At 44.8% G+C, this 25,894-nt stretch overlaps 1 protein-coding gene across 3 annotated transcripts in view; it reads right to left on the bottom strand.

The window, feature by feature from the left end:
- Positions 1-22,754, bottom strand: part of Ctu1 (Cytosolic thiouridylase subunit 1) — a 65,637-nt gene extending 42,883 nt beyond the window's left edge. Inside the window, exons 1-10 of one of the 3 annotated variants that reach the window (XM_065446138.2) lie at positions 22,607-22,754; positions 21,791-21,914; positions 20,434-20,552; positions 17,289-17,345; positions 16,148-16,205; positions 15,522-15,599; positions 12,753-12,794; positions 6,707-6,756; positions 3,348-3,412; positions 758-823 (exon numbers count right to left, since the gene is read on the bottom strand). In XM_065446138.2, the coding sequence (XP_065302210.2) occupies positions 758-823; positions 3,348-3,412; positions 6,707-6,756; positions 12,753-12,794; positions 15,522-15,599; positions 16,148-16,205; positions 17,289-17,345; positions 20,434-20,552; positions 21,791-21,914; positions 22,607-22,663 (716 nt within the window). In that variant the 5' untranslated portion in view covers positions 22,664-22,754. Of the gene's footprint in view, positions 1-757; positions 824-3,347; positions 3,413-6,706; positions 6,757-12,752; positions 12,795-15,521; positions 15,600-16,147; positions 16,206-17,288; positions 17,346-20,433; positions 20,553-21,790; positions 21,915-22,059; positions 22,388-22,606 lie in introns of those variants that run through there. The other 2 variants (XM_065446135.2, XM_065446137.2) reach the window with 2 other exon arrangements.
- Between the last annotated feature and the right edge of the window lie 3,140 nt (positions 22,755-25,894).

Here is a 25,894-nt window from a genome sequence, read left to right as displayed (position 1 = left end):
GTTGGCAGTAATATAACTGCGCAATTACAATTGGGGGTGTGGTACAATCGTGCAAATACAATAATCAAGTGGCAGGTGGGTAACTGTAAGATGGGCAGTGAACTGGACCAGTAGGTGACAAGGCTATTACCACCTACCTTGTGAAGAAAATCTGCAGGACATACTACACAAATGGCAGATGGCCTACTTAGACCTGATAGCCTCACCAGTATGCTATTTGCAGGGTCTTATGAGTGAAGAATTCCATGTGCATATTAAGGCTGCTTTGCAATGCACTCCGAACCTGTAGAGTGCTTCATGTGCCCAGCAATGACTTTCAGAGTAGGCATGAACCTAAGTTCCCAGTTAAACATCACTAATGGTGTACATGTACAGAAAACAGATTTTTGATATAAATTTTCAGTACTGTTGTGCTTTTTTTTTTAATCTACAGTGGCTGATTAGGTCATACGTAAAAATAATGTAAGTCTACCAACTTCATAGCTATAATGACAATGATCAACAATAAAAATCTTTCATCCGTGGTATAACTAACAGCACTAAGCAGATTATAAAAGGTTTCACTTGAATGTACGCATGTTTACTGCCACGTTAAAGCAGGAAGAACACTGTGAATTTTATTCACTTCACAAACATATGGTCCCTACGGCACGTTTTCTACAACACACACTTCTAAAATGGCAGCATGGTGCAATGAACTCAAAGCCGCAATATTTGTTCCAATGCTCCCAATATTCCCAAATACCAGCTCACCCACCTGTAGGCATTTGGGGAGTAGATGCACTCTGTAGAAAAGTAGTCTAATTTCTTGAAGTGGGCATACCTGCAATAGGGTGGCGCTTTTATGGCAGTGGCAACTGTGGTGTGCACACAACAAAGAGGAGATCACAGTGAGGCATTCAGAATTTAACTCAAGTTTTCGGTTGAGCTGAAAACTGAGTAAAAGAACTGTGCATGCATGTCACGCAGTCCAGTTACCCAAATAAGTGTAAGACCCAGTGATAGGCTGCTAATGAAGTGGGTGACGCCATCAGTCAGAAAATGATGTTCCATATCCGCAGCCACGGCCATGGGTGGCGCTAGCCAACAGTTCCGTGGTAAGATCTTGTACACATACATAAATACCCCAAAAATGTGGGCTTGGGAACAGCTACCGCCGTAGCACAATTGGTAGTGCTACACAGACATCATGTGGAGTTTGTGGGTCTGGCTCCCACAGGCAGCAAGTTGTATTTTCGTCCACTTGCATTTCCCTTTAGCTCGTCATTTTTACACTTCAATTAAAAATTTAAAATAAATTCCCCAGTGATTTCCTTGGCTTCATATGGCACCGAAAGAAATGGGAAAGATGCGACAAAAGGCAGGAATATTTCCCATCCGCACTGCTCTCACAATAGGTTCGTTTCATTCACCTGCACCAATCTGCAACAGTTCACTACGGGGAACAAGAAGTTCAGAAATTGTGCAGCTCGATCTCAGTAATGCAAGCATAACACAACACTTGAAATGAATTGCAGTGGTGCAGATACGGTGCAGGCCTTAAAAGAAATTTAAGCCCACGTAAGCTTGAGCATTGGTGTGAGAGGCCATGAACTGCAGGTGACTTCAGAGGTGTTTGGTCTTAATTTGCCAACGATTACAATACTCCCTAATGCGAAATTTCAGTTCAGCTCTAAGTGTTTTCATTTTGTTATATATTGGCTGGCACGGACAATCTGTCCTGCGTGGAATGTTGCGAATGGAGCAAAGTGTGGCGCAATTGCCTCGCAAATCTGGAGATTGCGAGAGGCAGCACATGAGTGACATGTGGGCGTGATTCACAGCAGCTGCCGCAGACAAACCGCCCAGACAATTCGCGCTACTCTGGTGCCATCTCGTAGCCATTATCGTTGCACTACGCTTTTCTTCTCACACTTTCGCCGTACCCTCCTCCTCCGCTTTCCTTATCACATCTTTCATCCCCCGCTGTGCTCTGTGTTTGCTCTTTCATCCTTCCCTGTGCTTGTTCGCTTGATTATGCAGATGGTGATGCTCGCCACAGGAATGGGTGACTAAGAGCTTGAGAAGGTACTGGGCCAACGCCAGGTGGTGTAGAGTTGCAGGCACGGGATGGTAGGCAACGGTGTGTGGTGGAGAGGGGGAACATGGAAAGCATGTGTGCGCGGTCAGCATGCAGGGAACGCGCGACAACGAACTGAGTGAGTGAGTGAAGTAATCGGTGAAGCAAGCCGCATGCAGTACGGTGGGACGGAAGGCAGACTGCGTGTGTGTACATGCGCCGAGGATTTCCTGAAATAAAGAACGTACTTGACAAGCAGCGCCCTAAAACAGCATGAAGTAAAGAACATGTAATGATATGTGTTATGCCCTACAGAGGATTATACAATGAATGCCATAGAACATATCAAAACTTGTTGTGCTTTCATTGGCAAACATGCGGGCGATTTTTTTCCCTCTCATTCTGTTGCTCAGCTGTAGAGGGCAATAAGAACACTAGAAAATCAGCTGACAATTGACATACATTATGTCATTTAATCCCAAAGAGCATTGGTTTGATCAGCACAAACGGCTGAATTGCAAGCTATAGAAAGTACAAAAATGCTAGTGTATCTGTGTGATGTAAATAACACAACCTGTGTTGCATGCATGCAACAAATACGCATAAGCAGGGTTTCAATGGTGCTTATGTCAGTATTCTATGTTGTCTGCTGTGCTGCTGTTTCTCGCTGGCATGTCTTCACGAAGACAGCACCATCAGTAGGGATGACGCAGAAAAATCATGAACCAGCTCTGCACCTTTCCTTCACCTTTTGAAACGAATGGTGTGGTTCCCAGGGTGCCATTGCTGCAACACTGAAACGAATGGCACGGTGCAGCACCTCGTGAACTGGTTCAGGTAATGCCAGTGAACTGAAAAGACCAATTGTGCAGTTGCGGAGTACCCTGACAAGTGCCAAAGGATATAACACTCCCAACGTAGTCTTTAAAGGGCTCTTACAATCACCTCATCAAGGAAAATGGAGCTGTTATTGTTAGCACAAACCATCTGGCATGTCCAAATGAGTATCCTTGCACAACTGCCATGACACAACAAACACAGTGATGTTAACGAAAGCCTTCCACAGTACATGGCACGAAAGCATAAGCATAACAGATGTGACCTTCCTACAAAGCAATCTCAGTTTGCATACAGGACAGCACACAGCTCTCCCCCAATAACACCAGACAACAGCAGCGGCTACACAGCTAGTAGAGGCTCCACTCTTACATTCACACTTCTTAAGCAAAGTATTTGTTCAGATCATGTGTTGTGCATTGGCTGCTAGTGTTCCTGCGTGACAACTCACATGACAATCTCCTTCTCATAGGTGTACTTGAAGGGCTTAGATCGTGGTATGGCACCTTCCGATCCCTGCAAAACAAGCAAGCATAGCATGGCAGAGAGAAGTGCTTAATAGATTGTTGCTTGTCACTAATAAACACTGTACAGCATGAAGAAACAATCAGCCCAGCTGCGTTCACAATTCGTTTACTTCAGAATTACTTGTAACATATGCAACGTACTGTGGAAGTAATTTTGAAACTAATGCGCACCTTCTTTCTGGAAAAATGGGTCCAAATATTACCGGCATGTTACAGTCAGATACAAAACCAAAACTGCGTCTGCAGCTTTGGCAACAGCCTATCATCAGAGCCATCAGACGCAGCATCATCGCCATCACGAGATAGTGGCAGAGCACGCTTTCTTGAAGGTTGCCGTGTGTCCATTTGTGTTTGACTACAGTCACTTCTGGAGATGCCATAACTTTTGTGAGATTTCGCATGACTTTGGAACTGGATGTGTCAATGTGTATGGCTAACAGCCTTTCTAGCACTGTGCCAAGCATGCTATCTGTGCAGGGTGCCACGAGTGCTCTTGGCCGCATATATCAACAAATCCGGTGCAGCCTCCCACAAATCTCGTAAAAAATTATAGCAGTAATCTCTAAATGTGATCGCTTGAGAGAACTGCCTTGCGTGCCTTGCATCTACAGCCAATGAAGCGCAAATGGCAACGATGCATCACTTTCATTATGAAAGCTCATCAAAAAAAAAATCGCAGTTCCGCCGGAAAGGTGACACGCTGATTGTAATAGCAAATTAGTAGATAGCTGTACAAAGTAAGGATAGTAGTTTTATCAGCCGTATGAACTTGTAAACATTTTCTTACTAATTAAATTAACAATTATAGAATGTGTAAACGTGACTCAACGAGGACGTAGAAAGAAACAGACACACGGAGACAGCACTGTCTTCGTGTGTCCGCTTCTTTCTACATCCTTGTTCAGTCGCACTTACACATTCTATCATGGATTCAAACCAACTAGCCCATCAATGTGTTTTCACTAAATTAACCAGCACAGTGACATGCACGCACAGGTAAACATGAACACACATTGCTCGATGACAGTGGAAACGGTCTGTGAAAACGCTGGAGTTAGAAATCGTGGCAGCAGCCGCGAGGCACTTGACTTCCGTGCATATGTCACTTCAACGTGTATGAAATGTCGAAAGCAGTGCATATGAAGCTACCGGCACTAGGCGCACTCTAGAAACATCGCAGATCACTTCGAAGATGAGGCCCACACGGGCGCGCACTTTAGCCACATTGCAGACCGCTTTCAAGACACGAGTGCTGGCAACGCGTCCCTACAATGTCCACAATGTCCACTAAAAGCGTCTACTACGGCGTCCGCCAAAAACGTCTACTACGACGTCCGCCAAAGGCGTCTACTGGGACGTCCGCCAAAGGCGTCTACTACGACGTCCGCCAAAGGCGTCTACCAAAGGCGTCTACTACGACGTCCATGATTTGCGTGGCCAGTACCGTAGGAGGCGCCACGATTGTGTCTACTCTGTATGGAGTGGCGGGTGAGAAGGACATCGAGGCACCATAGCAGCCGCCAAAAAATGCCCCTCCTCCCTCTCGCGCCTCAGGAGAGGGCATGCATCCGGAGCGCATTCCTTGCTTGCGCATGCGAGATTGAACCGCGCTCGCCGGTTCACCCTCACACGCTTTCACTCATGCAGAAGCTCACAGCAACGACGACGGCAAAAATGCGCCTGGAGTGTCCATATATAACAAAAATTTTCCCTTCTGTTAAAGGTAAATTCTGTACACCTTGTTATTTCCAATCGCCGAATGTTGTACAAAAAATGCTACATTTTTCTTTTATAACTTGGGTGCATATTACATTCAGGTGATGTCACAATCAGGTGCACATTTATATTCTTCCTTTAGGCCAACAAAAATGGGGTGTGCATTAGATTCAGGGGTGCGCAAGAAACATGCAAATAGGGTAATTTACTCTTCATAAACAACCGGTTCAAAGGCTTGCCATGTGTTCACTTTAACTGCAAGTTTGAAGCTGATACAAGTGCTTTCCTGTCCTCAGATACAGCATCTGATGGCAGGCTGAAACACCTTTCAAAATCCTTTTGCTTCTTTTCATTAATAGCTTGTTTGAATAGCTTAATTCCGAAAGAATGAAAAAACAAATAACATAATATTTGCTACAATTGTAAGCCAGGAAGCCCATTCATTATGTAGGAGTTTATACTGTCAACTATCAAAAAAATGCTAAAAATGACTATTATGTTGGGTGTGATTGGTAATTGCACCTCTGGCATACAGAAAGATTGTTCTTAATGTAAGAGAAGGTTTTATAGGCCAGAAGAAGCACAATATCAAAACATGGCTGCTAGTGCTACCTCGCAGTTACTGCACAAGAGTTCTATGTAACGTAAGGGCTTTGGACCTGTGTTATACTTGCATGTGTTACTTATGTGTTCTCTGTATGTATTGTGTTGCTTACTTGAGGTTAGTTGAACATTTATACATAAATGAACGTTACATTGCAATACGAGAGTACCAAAGGCTAAGCCTTAGAAGCACTGATAACATTTTTTGGAACCAGAACTACCAAAACGGTGCGAAAATACACTGAAATCAGTAATGCCACACTGATGTGCTGGTGCTGAGGCTTAAATGTAACATTTAAAGAGTAAAGCTGCGGTCTTCCCATTTCTTCTGCTACAGTCATACATACCCACTTATAACAATATATTCAAGTGCAAGGAAAATCCCGTTGTTGTAACCACTAACTGTTATGGTAACCGGGTTGCACAAAAAAAGCAGAGGGCACGAACATTGAACCATTTTAATTATACAGCAGGAAGTACAGTTGAACCCACTTATAGCATTAGGGCTTTCAACAATACTCGGATGTGAGGATGAGCAGCTGCCTCATCGGGAACTTTAGTGTGTTCTGCGGGCTAAACCACTTACTACAATGGTCCCATGCCGAGTTATTGGATATAACTATTAAATGTGGCTACTGGGTGTGTGCGGAGGCTTAAAGGAAAAAGAATGCGAGCTCTTTGAGAAAAATGCAAATAAAAAGCAAAATAAAAAAAACAAGAGTCGCCACACACCTTTGCTGCACCCACCTTTGAGGCACCCTCCCTCCTTCCCTTTGCTCACCCTCCAGCCAAAAGAGAGTCCGAAAAGACCATTTCAAAAATAAATTTGCTGCTGCACTTTAGTATCCATTTAACAAAGGATAAACATGGCCTTGAAACCGGCGGGATAGAATTGGCTGAATGAGTTATGTCTGTCACCTCAGAGCAATGAATAAATGATACATTCTAGGGTGTGAAAACTCACTGTAGTTATAGCTGTGCACCGTTGCAGTCTGGCAATGTCCCCCCTCAGCACTGCAGCAGAGAAATAAGTCATACATGATAAAAAATAGTGACAACTATGCAAGCAGTGTCACTAGCTCATGGCTATTAGTCCAGAAAGCAGTATGGCAGTGTGTATAAACAGTGCATATATTCATGGAAAGTACTTCTGTAGTGACCTGAATTTTCAAGGAAAAGGTAAGCTGACTGCAGTAGCTAGGATTTAGAAAAAATCACCTGCACTACAATAACTTTATTCTTGCGTGGTTAAGATAAACTTCATAAAGTGATAGGGCAGCTCTAATGGCAAATGTGGTCCCAGAAAGCAAATAATAAACACACACTGCACAGGACAGCAAAGGGTTTGAATGGTGTAATTCACTCGCGGGCATAGTACGGCTTCATTCGTACTACATGCACAACTTACAGACATGGAAGCGGTCGGCTCAAGCAAGGATCAACACTTCAAGGCACAACCTCTTAATTCACATCACTAAGATAGCACACAACCTCGTATGGGCCGAAGTATTGTCACAATAATTTCTCCAAGAGTACAACCCTGGCAGTCGCCAAAGTTGTCAATGGAATAAGAGCATGTGACAGGCAGTCAGCGTCGCTGGGCTTAGGTCAAGATCGGTACACGACAGTTATGTCGTACAATGAAACCTCATTAAATTGTAGTTGGCCGGAGCTTGCAAAAAGTATGTACTAAACGGTAGTACTACTTAACCGAAACAAAATGAGATCGCCCACTAACCTGTCAAAAACAGAACTCTGAGAGAGTGCGATGAAAGGGCAAAAACATGCAGCATTTATTCACTTTGCACGACAAAAGTCTTATTATTTTCGTTTGATGCTGCGGCGGCCTAGCAGCGACGATAGCGGCTTCAAACTTACTGAAGGTGCGAGCCAGCTTTTCAGCCAGCTCTCTCTTCTCAGTGAACACTTGCATGGCAGATTCCTCGTTGCCGGTTCATATTCTCCGTGCACGGGTGCGGCAGCGCTGCAACTTGCGGGGTGCCTTTTTCATTGCAGGCAGCTGTACTCATCACGATGACTGCATTTATGAGGCCGACCTAATGCACAGCTTCTACCACTGTCGGGCTTGAATTGCCCGTGCTGTTGCTTTCCGTGTTGTCCTCATCACTGTCGTTAGGCGACACTTTGGCGACAAAGGAAACGATGGCAAAAAGTCGAATGTCGTAGCTGACATCTATTCGCGGTTGCAGCAGCGCTGCCGAGCAACTTCGCATTCCAAATTCCACACACCGTAGTCAACTGTAGATGCCTGTTGCGTGCCAGTGCCAAATTCTTCGTGCCACATTTGATAGCACGAACAATGTCCAATTTTTCTGCTATGCTGAGCACCCGGTGTTTTTTATCCGAGCTTCAGCATGACGTGAGTCCTTGCTTGCATGATGCCAAAATGATGATATGGCTTCATGTGCAAATGCACAGGGCGCTTGGAGGCCGCTGTTCCGATCTCTGAGGATTGTTTTTTTGACAGGCCACCTGATGGGGTCAATGCGCTGCCGTGATTGGGCAAGGAAAAGTGGAAACACTACGTGTTAACTGATACGTACACAATAAGCTGGTACGGTTTATGCAGATACAAAACGCATGTGTTCAATGGCCGTTGAGTCAGGGATTTGACTTTACTACTTTTAAAACGAAACTACTATTTAAGCGAGTACGGCTTAATGAGGTTTTACTCTACTTCTGAAGGTGGAGGCTCCAACAAGCAAGGCGGCCTGAAGGATCCCCAAGATTAGCAAGCGAGTGGTGGTCACTGACCACTCCAAATGGCCTGCCATACAGGCAGGGTCAAAACTTACGGATGGCCTAAATGACTGCTAAACACTCATTTTCAATGGTCGAGCAGGTAGCCTCTGCTTTTGTGTTACTACGGCTGGCGTAAGCATGAGAGTGTGTCAGCGCGACTGAACAAGGACGTAGAAAAAAAACGGAGCACTGTCTTTGTGTATCCGTTTTCTTTCTACGTCCTTGTTCAGTCGCGCTTACACGCTCTATCATGGATTCACACCAACTAGCCCACCAACTTGTTTTAACCAAGTTCATTGGCATAAGCAATTGCATGTTCTATACTGTCTTGCCATTGAACAAGAATGGCTCCAAGTCCAACGTTGCTGGCACCCATGTGAAATGTGCGAGCACCAGAGCTGTTTGAAATCATTTGCATGATTCTGTGAATGCCTGTTCTTGCTCTTCTGTCCACACGAAGGGCACATCGTGGCCGTGTTAGTCTGGTCAAAGGCTCAGTAATTTTTTAGAATCCTTCAATGAAACGATCGCAGTAGGAGCAGAGGCGCAAAAACCGCTGAACAGCCTTCTTGTCTTTAGGACCAAGGAACTCAGCGATGGCAGCCAGTTTCTCAGGGTCTGGCCGAACACCCTGGGAGCTGACCACGTGTCCAAGAGACTTGAGTTCTTGAAAACCAAAGTGGCATTTTTCAGGCTTGGTTGTGAGATTTGCCTTGCGGATAGCATTTAAAATGCTCTTCAGCTGTGATGTTCATCAAATATGCTTGAAAACACAACTGTGTCGTCCAAGTAGACCAGGCATGTCTGTCGCTTCAGTTCAGCGAGTACAATGTCCATTATTTGCTGAAATGTGGCAGGAGCTGAACTTTGGCCGAATGGGAGGACTTTGAATTCATACAGCCAGTCAGGAGTCACAAATGGAGTTTTCTCGTGGTCTCGCTCATAGACTTTATTCTGCCAGTACCCTGACTTAAGATTTAACGAGGTGAAGAACTGAGCATGGCATAGACGATCCAAAGCATTGTCGAATCGTGGCAGGGCGTAAAGGTCGCGTTTGATGAGTCTGCCAACCCATCTGTAGTTAAAACAGAAGCGTAGCGTGTTGCCCTTCTTTTTTAGTAGAATGATGAGAGACCTCCAGAGACTTGTCAAAGGCTGAGCCACGTCATCATTCAACACTTCTTTAACTCGGCATTTAATTGCCTCTCTTTTGACTGGTGACACGCGGTATGGTTGCTGACAAACTGGCCATGCCAACTCCTCTGTTAAAATATTGTGTTTCAAAAAAGAGGTGCGCTGAACTTTTAGATTCTGTGGGCAAGTAGCCAGAGAATTCACTCACAAGGCCTAATAGTTGCTGCTTCTATAGTTCTGACAAGCCGGCAATGATGTGAATGCGGCTGCTAGGCTGGCAGGATTTGTCACGTCCGGTGGTGTCACCTCTAATGTGCCGATGTTGGAGAAGTCAGCAATTTCGCTGAGGAAGGCGACTGCCATGCCTCAAGGCACATGCTGAAACTCGTTGCGGAAATTCATCAGCAGAACTAGTGAGCATTTGCTCTGCACATGAACAAGGCCTTGAGCTATGCAGATGTACTGTTCGAGCGGCAGCAAAGTATTTGCCTCGGCAATGCCCTCATTGTCGTCGAATGCGCTGCAGGTTACAGGGGCTACTATGCTACTTCTTGGCAGTAATGCAACATTGTCATCGACAATGCACATAGCATTGTCATGACTGTCATAATTGCTGCTTGCTATGGCGTATGCCGTCGAAAACATTACGCACGACTCTGGCAAATTTATGACGGCTCCATTAGACTGCAGGAAGTCCATTCCAAGAATCAAGTGTCTTGAATAACTTGGCAAAATGATGAAATCTCCGACATACGTAAAGCCGCAAATATTCACTCATGCTATGCACCTGCCCACTGGATTTATGAGGTGGCCTCCTACGGTACGGATCTGTGACCCCAGTCCACTGGGTAGAAACTTTCTTTAGCTTGCAGGAAAGGTCTCTGCTCATGACCAAGGTGTCCACTCCAGTGTCAATTAAAGGGGTTATTTTTTCATCTATGGCTACTGAAATGTCAGACGTTACCCCTTCTCTCATGGTACTTGAGTGTGTCTGTACGTCTCTCTGCTGTCATTGTCGTCGTTGTAATGGAGGATCTTCAGTACACTTAATGTCAGCGGCCTTCTGAGGTCACTGGACTCAGTTTTCCTATCCACAGGGCTGGGTGAACGGCACCTAGAAGTGCCACGACAGAAGGCAGGACTTGGTGGCAGGTATCGAGCAGGCGACAACAAACAGGGTTCATGCAGTCGTTCCTCGAATGGATTACAAAGGTTCGTGAGGAAGCTCTCGATCTCCACGGGTCGCTCACCATGTCGTGGACTAGTTCCAAACGAGGTGCGTTTGGAGAGAAACCGCGGAGATACACTTGGCGGTAAGGACATGTCTTGTAGATGTGTTCAGCTTTGCCACAATGATAATAAGAAGGCCGGTGGTCCAGGGTTCACCAGACGTTGGTCTTCCTCAGTCATGTTTCAGCAAAGGATAGTGGACTGCGAAGTCTAAAGCCTACTTCCATTTGTTCAGCAAGCTGTACGAGGGTAGAGCTATTGCACAGCGGAGGTTGCTGCACAGCCTCCGCATAAGTAACATGCTGCTGCTGCTGTGGTGCCTCGTACCGTTCAGAAATTTGCGCGGCCTGCCTGACTTCAGCGCATACCATTTCAGCCATGGAGCAGGTTGGCTGCCCGCATCTTCTGGAGTTCCTCCCTGATGACAGCCTTGATCAGCTCACGCAAGGCGCCGTCGTTGCCTAGAGCGACAGCGGTGAGGTTACTTGGAACCATTACGTCACAGTTGTACTGTCTGGCACGCTGTTGAAGGGCTATTTCCATAATCATGGCTTCAGTGAGAAAGTCCCAAATATGGTCGGCAGGTTGTGAATGAGGTCGGCAAGGATTTCTTGCTTGACACCTTACATTAGGTGACATACCTTTTTATCTTCAGCTGTAGTAGCTTAAGCACAGTTCAAGAGCCGAGATATGTCTTCCACATAAGTGGTAATGCTCTCATTCAAGCTATGAACCCTTGTTTGGATCACATAAGTGGTAATGCTCTCATTCAAGCTATGAACCCTTGCCTGGATCACCGATTCTACTTTCTTCTTTCTGTCCACACTAGCATAGGCGTTGATAAACTGCCGACGAAATTTGTCCCATGATGTCAACGTTGATTCGTGGTTCTGGAAACACGTCCTCGCACAATCTTTGAGAACAAAATACATATTGCATAGCTCGTGCTCCTGGACCCAGCCATTAAAGTTCGTGACCTGCTCGAAGCGGTCTAGCCAGTCATCAGCGCCTTCACAAATGCCTCCCTGAAACAAATCTGGCATCCAGAGCTGATTCATGGTGCACTGCGCTGTTGTGGTAACCACGGAAGGTGGTGGATTCGTCGTCCTCATACGCTTAGGTAGCAGACTGTGCTATGGCTGGAGTCCCTGAAGTTCTGTCAAACTATTCGCTGGGCTTGTGTCTGTGGTATGCTCTGGCGATCATATCATCTACGTACTCAGCACCTCCACCAGAAAAATGCCACGAAGTTACCAAGCGAGGTGGTGACAAAACGGTGTTCTCTTAAAAAAAAGGTTGACACTTGGACAGTGCGGGTACCTCTACGTACTTTGTCGTTCTCGTTCAAGTGGCCGGCGACTGCAAGTGTCAGCCTATCTGGCATAAATATTACGAAATAAAGCAGCCCAAAAAGAGTGAGGAGCAGGCTTCTGTTGAAAAGAGAGCGTTGAGAAAAAGGTGACAGCACTCCACTTGCAAGCTCTATGTGCCACACACAACTGCAAAATTTGGCTGAAATGTTCATACCAGCGTATGCTACACGGGGACTGAGTATATCCACCAAGCCTGAGGGGTGGTTCAGGACCACTTAACAGAAGTGAATTGGATTTTTTGAAAACTAAAAAATGTTGCTAAACTGTTCAGTTTATCAGAAAATTTCGTATAACAAATTTCCTCTTAAAACGAGTCTACTGTAGTACTGTAGACACTTCTCCCACTATGCTCCATCTGTCCTAATCATCTAGCCACGAAAGACAAAAAAATACACTTTGGCAGCAAGCAGGTCCTAAAATGTTTTTACACACCCGAAAAAATCTGCAAAGGTTCATGAGCAAGATGCTGTAATAATACAAGAACATATGTACATGTTTGCTGCCACCCACCATTCATAATGACTGTTTCTGCAATGTCATCCGCATTGTGCCCTGTAAAGAATAGACATCATTAGTGGCTCTCACTGCAGAAAAAGGTTGTTGACATTTGTTCATGTTCTTAGAAAACTGTGCAAGAAGGGCAAATGATGAATAGAGCAACAAATGGAGCTAGCAGGTCATGCCGCATCTAAGATGTGCGACGCAAAAGACACGAAGATGAACACAAGCCTAAACACTTGGGGTTTGTGCCTTCGTTTGTGTTCTTTATCTAATTTGCTGTGCACATCTAAGATGCAGGGCCACATGAATCAGTTGTGGTTCAACCAGTTGTGGACTCAAAAACGACAACACAAATTAATCTATTCAATCATGTTTGTTTCATGATGAGCGGGCACCTTCATGACGGCATCTCAATTTCTTTCAGTGCTAAAATTAGACAACAGAGTTGTCTCCAATGCTGTACAAAAGCTACAAAAGGGATAGTTATAGTAGTTGGCTGTCTATCTCGTGGTAAGACTGGAAAGATAGTTGAGGGTAAAGCAGTAATAAAAGGATGAGAGCAAACAAAGTGCATTACACCAAGCAAGAATAAGTTGCCCAACCACTACAAAGTATGCTGTCTACAAATTCATAGCACAACATCTCTGTAAATTGTATGAGACAATATTGCCACCAAGCACATGAGGAAGGCCAGAACAAATAAGCATTCATACCTGTGGGGAAAGAACCACTACGTAGCAATAACAGATATAAGTAAAATAACTACTGCCAAGTTTTAAAAACATCTCTACAGTCGAACCTCGATATAATGAACCTCGATGTAACAAAATTTGTGATGTAACAAACTATTTTCACTTCCCGATCTTAGTTACATTGAAAACCGTGTATTTTCTTTTGTAATTTAACGAAGTAATTTCATGACATGGTTCCAATTTAACGAAGTTTTTGGCTATCTGAAGCATGAATTTGGAGCCTGTATGGCTAGTTTATCTAGCAAAGAACTATGAAAAATGTCGGCCGAGGCAGAGGTTATTTTAAACATCTTTCTGCATAAAAAAGTTTGAGTGGCAAAACTGTTGTTAAAGCGCGTGTGACGGTACGTGGGAGGCTGGAAACGCCGCTGCACCGTTTCTTGCATTGGTAAACAAACTGCAGGTAACGGAGCACGTGGCAGCTCGCAGCGGTTGGAGAAACACGTGACCTGACAATGCCTTCTGCACAAGAGGTATAGGGAGGGAGTGAACGCATGGTAATGCGATAAAAACACACAATGAGGGTTGGGGGCTAGGAATGCACACGTCTGCTCCTCTCATGTGTATGCTCTCTCCGTGGCAAGTGCAAAGGTAGAGTCAAAACGTTTGGCGCCTTCACGCACACTTTGTTGTTCCCACATGTCTAGTGTTGGCAGTCACATAATCTGAAGTTTCCAAGACACGGTGTGAAGTGCTCGCCCGCGTTGTGACTGTGAGTCCGTGGTCATCGAGCGAGATATGTTAATGTTTGCCTGAGCATGTGTGACACTGACAAAACTACGAACCCTACCTTGTGTAGTTGTCAGTTTGCTATCGTCATCGATGCTCCGCCTTTCTGGCAAGATTGACTTTTTTTCTTTTTCTTTTTTTGCTCAAGGTGAATACCCCTAACTTTTTACACTCTGTGTTTAATTAGCATGAGACAACTACAAACAGGGCCGTACCCTAACGTGCTAAGTAAAATGCACACCACACTATATAAGGACAAATGTCCATAGTGTAATGAGAAACCAACATTATACCACATAACATGGGCATGTCAACAAAGTGATGTAGCACAATCACATCACACCCAAGTGTGGAGCAATGGGAGGAACTGCTGTCCAGTGACCACTACAAAGACCAACTAGGTCAGTGCGGCTTGCACGACGGACAGCAGAAGCCAGTGGAGCCCTGGACTGAGGGCAGCCGACCATTGCAAGAGAGGACGGATGAAGCAGCGGGTGAAGACCTCCGGGGAAGACACAAGGAGGGAGACTCCCCTGAAGAATCCGTTCCAGCCGCAGAAGAACACAATTACTAGAGCTCAATAATGTTTTCACTCACTCGCTCCTAGTGTGATCTCCGCCGCATGCGCTGGTGCTCATAACCGCACTATTATGGCCCGACCTTCTTGCAGTTTCTTTATAAGCACTTACAAACAAAATACAATCTACCAGGAATGCTCTGGAAATTTGTGAAGTTGTTTTTAATGCTTAAGCTTTCAAACCTCGAATTAACAAAATTCACGATTTACCCAAGTTTTTCGCTCTAAGTACGACTTCATTATATCTACATTCGACTGTATATATAAGAGGAAATGTGTCAGAGAAATGTTCTGTTTACAAGATCTTAGCTGACAAAGCAGCTTTGCAAAACAGTAATTAGAAGTAGGAAACAACACCTTATTAAAACTTCAAAATGAGAAAAAGTATTCTGTCAAATTATTCATTAAATTGAGGCTTGACTGTTATTGAGCATGTCTGAAATGGCAGGTATTCTAAAAAGCATTCAATAAATGTTTGTCGCACAATTGGCCAAATACTGTGAAATAAATGTCAATGCAAGACAAGTAAATCACATGAGTGGCGTCCGCATTTGTCTGTTTCCCTGCTAGCAACAAGCTAGCATTAAAAAGACATTTAAACATTGAAATCACCATGCAGCTTTGCAGAATGAGAAATACTTAGCCCAATCTTCCTTCCTGTTACCCAAATAAGTCTCAACTCAATAAAATACATCAATATGACTGCATCTGAAAGCTCACCTGTGACCATCTTGTTCACGCCGAGCTTCGCTGCGCCACGATCAAGCGCCTGTCGACGAAACACTCCACAGAAAGTGCCTACAAGAGCCATGATGGTAACAAATCGGATACCTTCACTTTCAACATGGCAAAGTCAAAACATGTGCTCTTAGGCAGCAACAACAAGAAGCTTTGGCTGATCAGCTCTCTTCGGACTTCACGGTGCTCGTCACAACAGCACAATACCACTGCGCCTGCATGCGCAGAGCACTCTTGAAAAAGCGTATAACCCTTGCAAGACACATTAAAAAAAATATGAAGTGTACTTTTATGAGCAGATACCTGCACTGAACATGGTGTAATGTCAACTTATGAATTATAGGGCAAAGCTTTTCTTTTCGGAAGACATTTCTCTCCCCTCTCCTTTCAGCGCACAGTAACACTTTCGACATTTAGAGTTTTAAGATTAAACGTCAATTCCTTTCTAGGATGACACTTTCTTTGCAAACTTTCTCCTGGCACATGGGTTAAGCAAATAAACAGTTATTACATCGTGCTCACTCCTACATGCATCACCTCTGTCTAGCTCATAGCTTGCACGTTAAACCAATGAGGTACACTATTTCACTCCTTTGTTAAAAACTCACAGTTGTTCCTGCGCCCAATCTGGGCCACAATCTCATCCATACTCCAGCCATAGAGGTCCTGCAAGACAACAGAGAAGTACAGAGGCCTGCACAAACAAGGCTTGCAGCGAATGAATTAAGTGTATGTCCACTCCCGTCTTGCTAACAGAGACGAGTTTGTCTTCAGACTGGCCAGACTTAGTTCAGCAGTGGAGAAGTATATCACATCAGATTAAATATCATGCCGTTATTTCAGCAAATAACCAATCATATGTCACCTGAACCCTTTCCTAGGCAACTAATGTGCATGCAAGCATGTCAATCAATTGAGTTACAAGTTACACCAACACAAACAAAGTAAAACCTTGTTGATACAACTACATTTCCAACCAGTTCAAATAATTTCCCTATATGTCATGATATTTGCACATATACACGCGTGCACACACATATGCACACAGTGAATATGAGGTTACCAAATCCCACAACATTGCAGTAATCTTGCTTTTTATGTTCAGTGGTCTCCCTGCAACCCTTGATGATAGTCAGTTTACCAATTTAAGCTATTGGATGTAAAAGCGAAGTTTACTGCAAACATTACTGCAAACTGAAACTGTAAAAGCGCAGAAAGACGAGAACGAAGAGAGTGGACAAAACGGATGAAGCGCCTCGTCCTGTCCACTCTCTTTGATCACATCACATCTTTGTGCGCTTTTAGTTTCAAGATGCAAGTGAACCAACTAGCCCTGTTATGCATTCTGTTACATTACTGCAAAGTTGTGAACATTATAACCACTCATTTGTTGACAGGCCCATTAAGCAACTTTTGTGGGCACGTGCGATAGTCCATGCACTTCCTTCATACAGCATAAATTTTTTCCCATATTATCGTTTCCTGCTTTTCTTTTTCTATTTATTTGTGAAATGCTACTGTAATGGATTGTAAGAGTGAACTTATATAAATGGTAAAATACTGTCGCTCTCTTTTTCAAGCAGTGCCATTTTATATGATATTTATTTGTTTATCTCTCGAGACAATTCCAATTCCCAAGAAAGCAACACCACTGTTGGCCGAACTTGCCTACATGAAAAGTCCTAGTTCGAGCTTAAAATTAAATTGAATGTAGAATGTGAAAGAATTCCTTGTAGAAGCCCAACTGACCTTGTATGACAACACCTCCAATGGAATGCCGTATTGCTCTTGGTTGCGCTCGACAGTCTGCATATGGATGACATACAGTTTTAGGACTTCAGAAAATTGTGGAAATTAAGATTTAGCTTGCTGACACAGTCACTGCCCAAGCAGGCAAAAATGCAGATTAGTTTGCCATACGTAATAAATCCAAATACTCAAGTATTCAACAACACTGAATGTCCCCGAATTTTTGTTATAAAGTCCTATGAAACGGCACACGTCAGCAACGTTTCTAATTCAGGGTAGAGCACTGGATGGGTCGACTTTTTCAGCCCAAGCCTGTGGCTCCAAATCTGGTCCTGGCCCAAGCCTGTGCCTGCATGACCAGGCCAGGGCACGCCGGAAGAATTCAGTGTACATGCTATAAAAATGTTGCTTAGCTTGTGCACCCAGAGACATTACCATAAAACTGCAGTGGCAATAAAACATTGTGAAAAAGCTTTTTCCAAGAGAGCACATGTAGAGCTAACATGAAAAGGTTGACCAGGGCAAAGGCTGGTTTAAAAAATTTTTGCAGGGCCAATAGCATTCTTCGCATTGTCAGACCAGTTTTCTTTCTGGCTATTAGCTGTCTAGCTATCCCAAAAAGAAGGTAGGCCAATCCCAAAGATAGTGCAATCCAAATATGTGGGCCGATCTCAAATGTAGTGCAGTCAAAAATATGGGCTGTTCCCGTGGGTATGTACCACTCTTCAATGAGCCTCTTTGACACCAACTGTGTATGTGCCATTGTGCTACTTCATGACAGCACCACCAGAAGGCGCAGTGTGTTCAGTGGGCAAGAGCTTGGTGGCGCAACCCACCACCCCGTTCCAAACGGAACGCTCATAACATCCATCCATCCGTTCTGCCAGAATATTTATTCATAACTCCTGTGTGCACTGTATGTTGCAAACACTAAGGACTTGCACCATTAAATAAATGGGCGGTTTCTTTAATCCTCGCTAGAATTTATGCACAAGACAAACTTGTTCGTATACATGTGGCACCCCTTCTTGTATTTGTGTCGTGAATTGTACCATGCCTAAGGGCAACCTTCCAAAAAAGAAAAAGTAAACACCAATAATCATTCAGAGAAATGGCAGTCTTGCACAAAGGCGAAGCAATCACATCGATAACAAAATTTAACGTTGTGCAAGAGCTCCTTGCACAGTGTTCTAACAATACACAGTGTCAACATTATGCGATGCAGCATGCGAGACACCTGCTGCATGTCCAGCAGGAACAGCGAGCTAGCACACACAAGCCGTGTGACAAAGCTGGCGCGATGAGGAACATCGGAAATGCCCTTACCGGCGTCGCACATTGATGGTGCACGTGATGGGACTGATGGAAAACTAGGAAAACTGTTTGCATTTGTCAGCACTAGATTTAGCTTGGTTTTTACTGTCCTTTCCAATCATACTAGTGTACGCACTAAGATTTGGTAAGCAGAATGTCGCTCAGCAGGATTGCTAGTGTATGTGCCCACAACTCTCATGTTAGAATAGAAAGCCAAAACACTGCCCTGGTTCCAGCAAAGCAGAATAAGCACAGCGCGATGGTAATCCATCTTGTTACGCAATGCAGAACAAGATGGAGCACCAGCTAGCCTGGTCTCATACCCTGTGTGAGGGTGACTTGGCATGACTTCACTTTGACGCTTTTGCAGTAAGCATGCTTTGCATCTCTAATACTCCTCCCAACGTTGCAAGCGCGAGCCACGCATGCACACAGATACTGCGACAGCACAGTGGTGGCGGCAAGACCAAGCCTCAATGGTCCTAAATGCTATCACAATAAAGTGGCTCTTGCAAGTAGTTCTTACAGCAAGAAAAACTTAAAAGTTACATTAGCCGCAAAGCAATTGAAAGTTTAAAAGCACTTATTCTACATTGAGCAAGAAAGCACTGAACATGGAAAATAAGCTGCCACACTCGACCTGCCCACAATGAACCAATTCACATTAATAAAAGGAAAATTAGACATCCACCCATGTATAAATTTATTGTCTATGGTGAACACTTCGTATACGGTTAAGGTGGAAGCCATAAATGTGTACTGCAGCTACCATAAAGCATTCCTCAATGTGGTGCAATAAATTAAAAGTGGTAAAATGACACAATGCAATGAAGTAATCGTATCGAGAGCGATAAAATCGTTTAATCACAAAAGCAGTAACAGTGAGATTCTGTCAAGAGCATGTCTTAGTGATAATGTGTGTGTGTGTGTGTGTGTGTGTGTGTGTGCGTGTGTGTATACACACACACACACCAAGATGAAAAAAGATGTGTGTGTGTGTGTGTGTGTATACACACACACACACACATCTTTTTTCATGAGAGCAAGCTTTGTTTTGTAGAAACAATAATAACCAGAAGTCTTTTTCAAAACACATTAAACAAAAATGAATGAGAACATTCTTGTTTTTTTCATTTTGTTTGATAAAGGAATTAAGAGACAATTTTCTGAATTTGTCACTTCATTCTTACACAGAATTCCTTGGAGCTATGCAAAGCGCCCACATGTACTCGAAGGGCTGGCTTAGACTCATCAGTGAACGGGCCTGAGTCTGTGCTTTCAGGCCCAAGCCAGGGCCAGGCCCGAGGACATCATGCCCGGGCCTGCCAAATATCCCTTTACCCAGGCCCAGGCTTTCAGGTAAGCCTGGGCCTATGCAGTGCTTTAATCAAGAGTGCTTCTAGCTCTGTGTTGTTCATTACTGTTAACTGTAGCTCCAACAACAAAAGTATTCAGAGAATGTAATTCAAGAAGGAAGAAGATTATGTCATAGCTAAACCATACACTAAGAGATTAAAAATTACAATGGGTCACTCCAGTACAAATACCACATTGCTTGCATAAATTTTTGTAAAGCTTTGCATAAATTTTGGTAAAGCTGCCAGAATATTTAACTGTTCTGCAACTTCCACGCTTCAAAAAGATTTGCGGTTGGCAATACATAGTGCAGCTCCATGACAGGGGATGATGCAGGAGTCAGCAATAAAGAGCGTAAAGGCTCCAAGTCTTGAGCAAAAGAAAGCCAGTGACTATATGCTGCTTCTTGCCCTCTGTCCTCTTGTTGGGATGGTTAAAGGTACACGAGGGTGTTAGAGGAAAATTTGCCGCATACCTTCAATGAGTCATCTCTGTATCCTGTAATGCCTTCATCAATCGACAACAGCACAAGCCGAAGCCCATAGTTGTGTCGTTCATTGAGCAGCTTCATCACATATGCCAGCACAGTCGAATCTGCATGCATAACAAGGCAGTCAATGCAGTATATTTTGAGCACATTTAATAAAAAGGAAGAAATGAATGAGATAAAACTGCCAACGCCTCCTGTCTTGCTTTCTGCGAGTTCTTTCCTAAAAGCGCTGTAATTATCAAATAATGTCCAACCTATAACTTGCCTAACTTCCTGCGTTACCACAATGCAGCCAGTTCACTACCATTATTGGATTACCTATATTTCTGTCTACATGTTGGCACTGAGTACCAAGCACAGTAATTAAGCTATTTCTATGACGTTTTTGAAAAACAGCGTTAGCAGTCAGCAACACTGACATTTCTTGCACCTTTAAAATGCCTTGGTGATGTGCCTGCCACTCTTTCATGTAGGGAATTGAAAAAGTATGACAAAAATGTGTATCCTTTTGAATGTTTTTGTCAGAATAAAATTGAATTGCAGTTAAAAGTTCTTTAATTTGGGGGGAGGGGGAGAATAAATAAATATTTTCACACTGCTCACTGACCTTGTGTGAAATTTAGGGGTCTGTTGTGAAAAATGAATAGCAGCATTGAGTACCTTTACATTACTTTGTTTTTTTTTTGCTGCGCTTTTTTAAAAATTCATAACAGTGATGTTATAAATTTAGGGTAAGTCGAACTTGCTATCTGTCAATAAAGCTGGCATGACCTCACAAATTTCTCAACTTTATTGAGGATGTCACATAAGAGATTTGTTGGCTGAGCAAGAAATGGCAGCACACTAACATGTTTCTAGATAACACTAAACAGGACAACATCAAATGAAAAGGCAGAACATAGGCAAGGATACAAAACGTGTCCCATAAGACAAGTACTCTGATATATTGCATTTGTCCCATTGAGCATGTTTTCATTTGTGCCTTCATAGCAGTTGCATTGTTTCAGCTTGCATAGCCATCTGCTGATTTTGTGAAGGGAAACAATACTATTGTTGACCAAGACGAAAGAAATTATTAAAATTTGATGTTTTGGACGCCACTTAGAAGCCTTGTTCGCAATATATTCTGAAGAAGGCTCCCGTGCAAGGGCTGAAACGTGAAGTCATTAATAGTTTCTTCAACTTGGTCAGTGTCAGTTTTGCTTCACGATCTTCACAACCAAACAGGATATCACAGGACTTCCGGCTTCATGATCCCCTGCATTTATCTGAAGAGTTTGTCCAATGTCACACATTGCCTGCACCTGCTCCAGAATTATGCTGTGAGGAATGGCGCGACTACCTTTGCCTCCAGATGCAGCGATGGCCACATAATCACCCGGCTGAAAGAGGTGCGCTCGCACAATCGTCTCATGCACCTCCGTCTCAAAGGCGAAATAGAAGCATTCTTTGCAGAGTGCATCCCCCTGTGGCAAGGAGCACAATTAGTCACCTGACACAGCATAAAACAAAACTTGTCATGCACAAAAGTATGGTTCGGCTGCAGGTATGACAATAGTATCAAAAGACAGTTGCAGTACAAGTGTAATGCTGTTTGCCCTTGATGCTTACAAGCTGGTCACTTTCAACGTGATCTAACGAGACTGTGCAAGTCGAGGTAGGGCAGATAGATGTAAACAAGGTTGGCATAGCTCTAAAAAACAAGTAGTCGAAATTAAGACGCCATGACCGCGAAGCCCTGTAATTTTCTATACCAATTTGCCTGGGCACTGTGAATTTGCCTTTTTTGTGTGCCAGATCACCCCAAAGCAAAAATGATCAGAGGAGAAACATTGTTTAGTCGTGCAGCTGTCGCCGGACGACTGCGAACAACCCGCATCTTAAATCATTAAATAAAGGCAGTGTCTAGGCTCTCGGAAAACTAGGTTAGGTTAGGTTAGGGCACACCTGCAGGCATAGCACCCCCCCCCCCCCCAACTCGGGCAGTTTGTCACGTGACTTTGGAGCGCTAATAGGAGGTGAGTTCCGGAAGAAATTCGCTTCAGAAATTCTTCCTGCTGCCGGGAAAACACGCTGCCTTAAACAGGCGGAACGCTTCAAGACACTACAGGAAGCCGTAGCATGCCACGTAGATTTTTTCTTTTCCTAGCTGGCTTACTGTCTTCGGACGCTTGAGAACAGCTCCTGACAAACCACATTTGCTACACGGTCGCATCGCCGCGTTCGCGTGCTCCAAATTATCAACACGCCGTAAATGCGCCGAAAGGAGTAACTTGGCTTGGCTGAGCTTATCTGCTGCTCCAAAACAGCCTTGTTAAGAAGAAGAAAAAAAAGACAAGAAATAAGAAACCGGTTCTAAATAAAATAATAAATACTAACTAATATATTTTGTTTGTAGTTGAGTTGTGTGGCTGACACAGAACTGCCATGATTGCTGGTTTCGATCACGGTAGTTTCGCATAGCGCCGCCACGTTCGAATGTGTGGACTGAATGTGTAGTAAGCATAAAGGTGATGTCATAAAAGGAGAGTCACATGTCTGTTTACTCTTTACAAGATATTGTACTCCCAGTGCTTAAAGGGACTGAGGAACAATTTTCATGGTAATAACTTTTTTTAGTGCAATGGAAGGCTTACCGGCCATAGCGTCTAATCATGAAGCAGTAACGCGGAAAACACCATGGAACATTTTTATTCCGAATTTTTCGATCTGCGCTGAGGATGAAATCGTTCACTGGAAGCATGTTGAAACTGACGAGACCACAGAACGTGACGAGACGCTCATTCGGGGGATCGCCAGCCGTTTGTAAACAGGCGCGGGCGCGAGAGAGAAAATCTGAGGGCTTTTGCTCCTTGAATATACGACACTGCCTATAGGTACTACTGAGGAGGTTTTGTGTTGTATGCGTTTGTCCCCTAGACATGCCGGCATTGCGGAGTGCGGTCGAGTTTGTTTACGCTTCTCCGCTGGCTGCCCGCGCGGTGAGGCAGCGCACGGACGCCCCATGTGGTGACCGCTGTGTCTGAAGGGGCAATGTTCTGACTGGTGTTGTACAAATCGCGGGTCAATTTTTTCGTCGAGACGATAGCTTGGACTTATACAAGCACTGCTCCAGGATGGCACAGGTAACCGGCAAACGGAGGCCCACGGAGGAAGGAAACTAAGGAGAGGCCCTACCCCCTCCGCGCGCTAGGAGAAAAGTGTGGCGGAAATGACGTATAGGTTCTCATTTCTTTTGCTGCTTTTCTATTTTTTTTGCTGCATGGCCACGCCTTTTGGGCCACAATGGCGGCGTTCATCTGATTTTTTGAGCGCTCACACGTGTTGCTCTGGTAGGTTTCGTGCCGTGGCAAAGGCGCTGTGTGGGCGGGTTTGCGTTAGTCACCGTGTCTTGTTGCGCTGTGTTACCTGCACCGTGCTCTGCCGGATGTTGCGCGAGCGCGCGCGCTCCGCGCGCGAAACCACGTGCAGCGCGGCGTGGTTTCGCGAAAGATGTAAACAAGAGAGGAGGGTGGCACAAAAGGCGGAGCATCGCCATGAGCAACGCCAACTTCCGGCTTCACTTTTGCTTCACAAAGAGTGACGTCAGGGCCTCTCCTTAGTTTCCTTCCTCCGTGCGGAGGCCTCAGCAGGAATTAAAGAACCTGAGGTTATAATGAAGCAGGTGGCGCAGGATCTCCAGGGCACCGAAGGGGTAGCAGGGAGGGGGGGGGGGGGGGAGTGGATCAAAGCTGAAATGAAAGCAGGGCGGTCTGTGGGTTGGAGCCGCGGAGGCCGAAGCGTGCCAGGAGGCGTTCACATAAAAAAAAATTGGCTGTCCGTGATAGCGGACAGCGAGCTGCGAACAGCGAACCCCAACCCACGGACCAGTACGGGTTCTAGCGTTGGTGGCCCCTTTGCTGCTTTGGTGTCCTGGAGGCGCCGCCAATAATGCGAAATAATGACATGTTGTTACAATTAGTAAAAGAAAACACGATTGAATCAATGTAATTACGTTCAGCGCCAATTTGTGACGCTAAGTTCAGCACTACCGCGCCACGCGACTTCTTAGGCGCTCTGCCTTCTAGATTTTCAGTATATGCGGCCCTGACTCTACTACGGTCGCTACTGCTCCCACAGAAACATCAGAAACAGAGATGATCCGCCACGACTGACTTAGCCCACTGCTTCACCTGTTTTACCGCGCCGGCAGCCAGCGTGCGAGCGTGAACTCGACCCCACCCCGCAATGCCGGCACGCCTACGGACAAACGCCTACAACACGTGCTAAGAAACCTCCTCCGCAGTGCCTAGGCGCAGTGATATTGGGGGCGAGGACTTACGGAGTCGCCATCTGTCGGAAGCGCCTCCTTTGCGTAGTACGCGGCGCGATCCTCAGAGTTTTGGCATTACGGCGCTCAATAAGAACACCACGCGGCAGCCCTCCTAAACATTTCTGTAAGTACTCTCAAAACGAGGGAAGTTTTTTACTGTCAAAATAATAATCTTGGGCAAACTGAAAGCATAGAATCGTTCACAGACGCTATCTCTTTACCGAATATATGTATAGTGAGCACCACTGCGCGCGGTCGCCGCGATGGAGTCTCCCGAACCGGCTTCTTGCGTGAAAGGTAGGCAAATGCTGAGAGTAAACTGTGTGAAATATGTTCCTATAATGAGCTGTCTGTATAACCGAATGGAGCGTATCAGAATGAAGCCTCAACGCAGCGATTGCATGGGTTCGCAGCGACCGACTGCGCATCTGCATGCATGTCCGCGCACAATGTTTTGCATTCCCTGCGGGCGCGTTTTCGTACCGTGCCGTGAACTTTAGGCCGTATTTGACAGCACACAAGCAACCATTGCTGAGTGGACGCTGTCAGAGCTGTTCAAAAATAATTTCGTTATAGAGACTTCGACGCCTACGCGACTGTGATACGCCGGCGCAACGATTGAATCTTTTTTTTTTTCCTTGAAAATTCTTGGGTGTTTCAATATTATTTCTCAAGTAGCGTCGCACTGTATGTTTATCGGTCTTCTCAGCGTGCGATTTCCCGCTGCTTCTTTTTCGTATTCCAGTACATTAATTCATAACACAAACATGACCGTGTGTCATGCCTTTTTCTAATGTGCTTAATTCTTACCACTCCCTTTCCATTCCAGTGAACTTGCCAGAATCTAGTATCAACAAGTTCGTAGCCCAAATAAAGCATCACGACATTATCCGGTCAGCGGGCGAGTGTTTCAGTGCGCGTTTCTGCCCTTACCGAACATCGCAGTCCCGACGCCGTAGCAGAAATCTTCCGCGCGTCTGTGCTTGCTGCATGCCCGAGTTCTATAGCCGATGGCTGTTTGCCTTACCCAAGGCGGGAAAACCTCACCACTTAATCAGAACCGCAGCACAGGTGGGGCTTTAAACTTTCGTTTTCAGTTCGCTTCGGCGCTTCCGAAGCAGCCGACGCGGACGC

Source organism: Dermacentor albipictus, chromosome 4 (assembly GCF_038994185.2).
Source record: "Dermacentor albipictus isolate Rhodes 1998 colony chromosome 4, USDA_Dalb.pri_finalv2, whole genome shotgun sequence".
In the NCBI taxonomy this organism is placed as follows: Eukaryota; Metazoa; Arthropoda; class Arachnida; order Ixodida; family Ixodidae; genus Dermacentor; species Dermacentor albipictus.
Note: the sequence above shows the minus strand (reverse complement) of the source record. Positions and strands in the feature narration are given on the sequence as shown.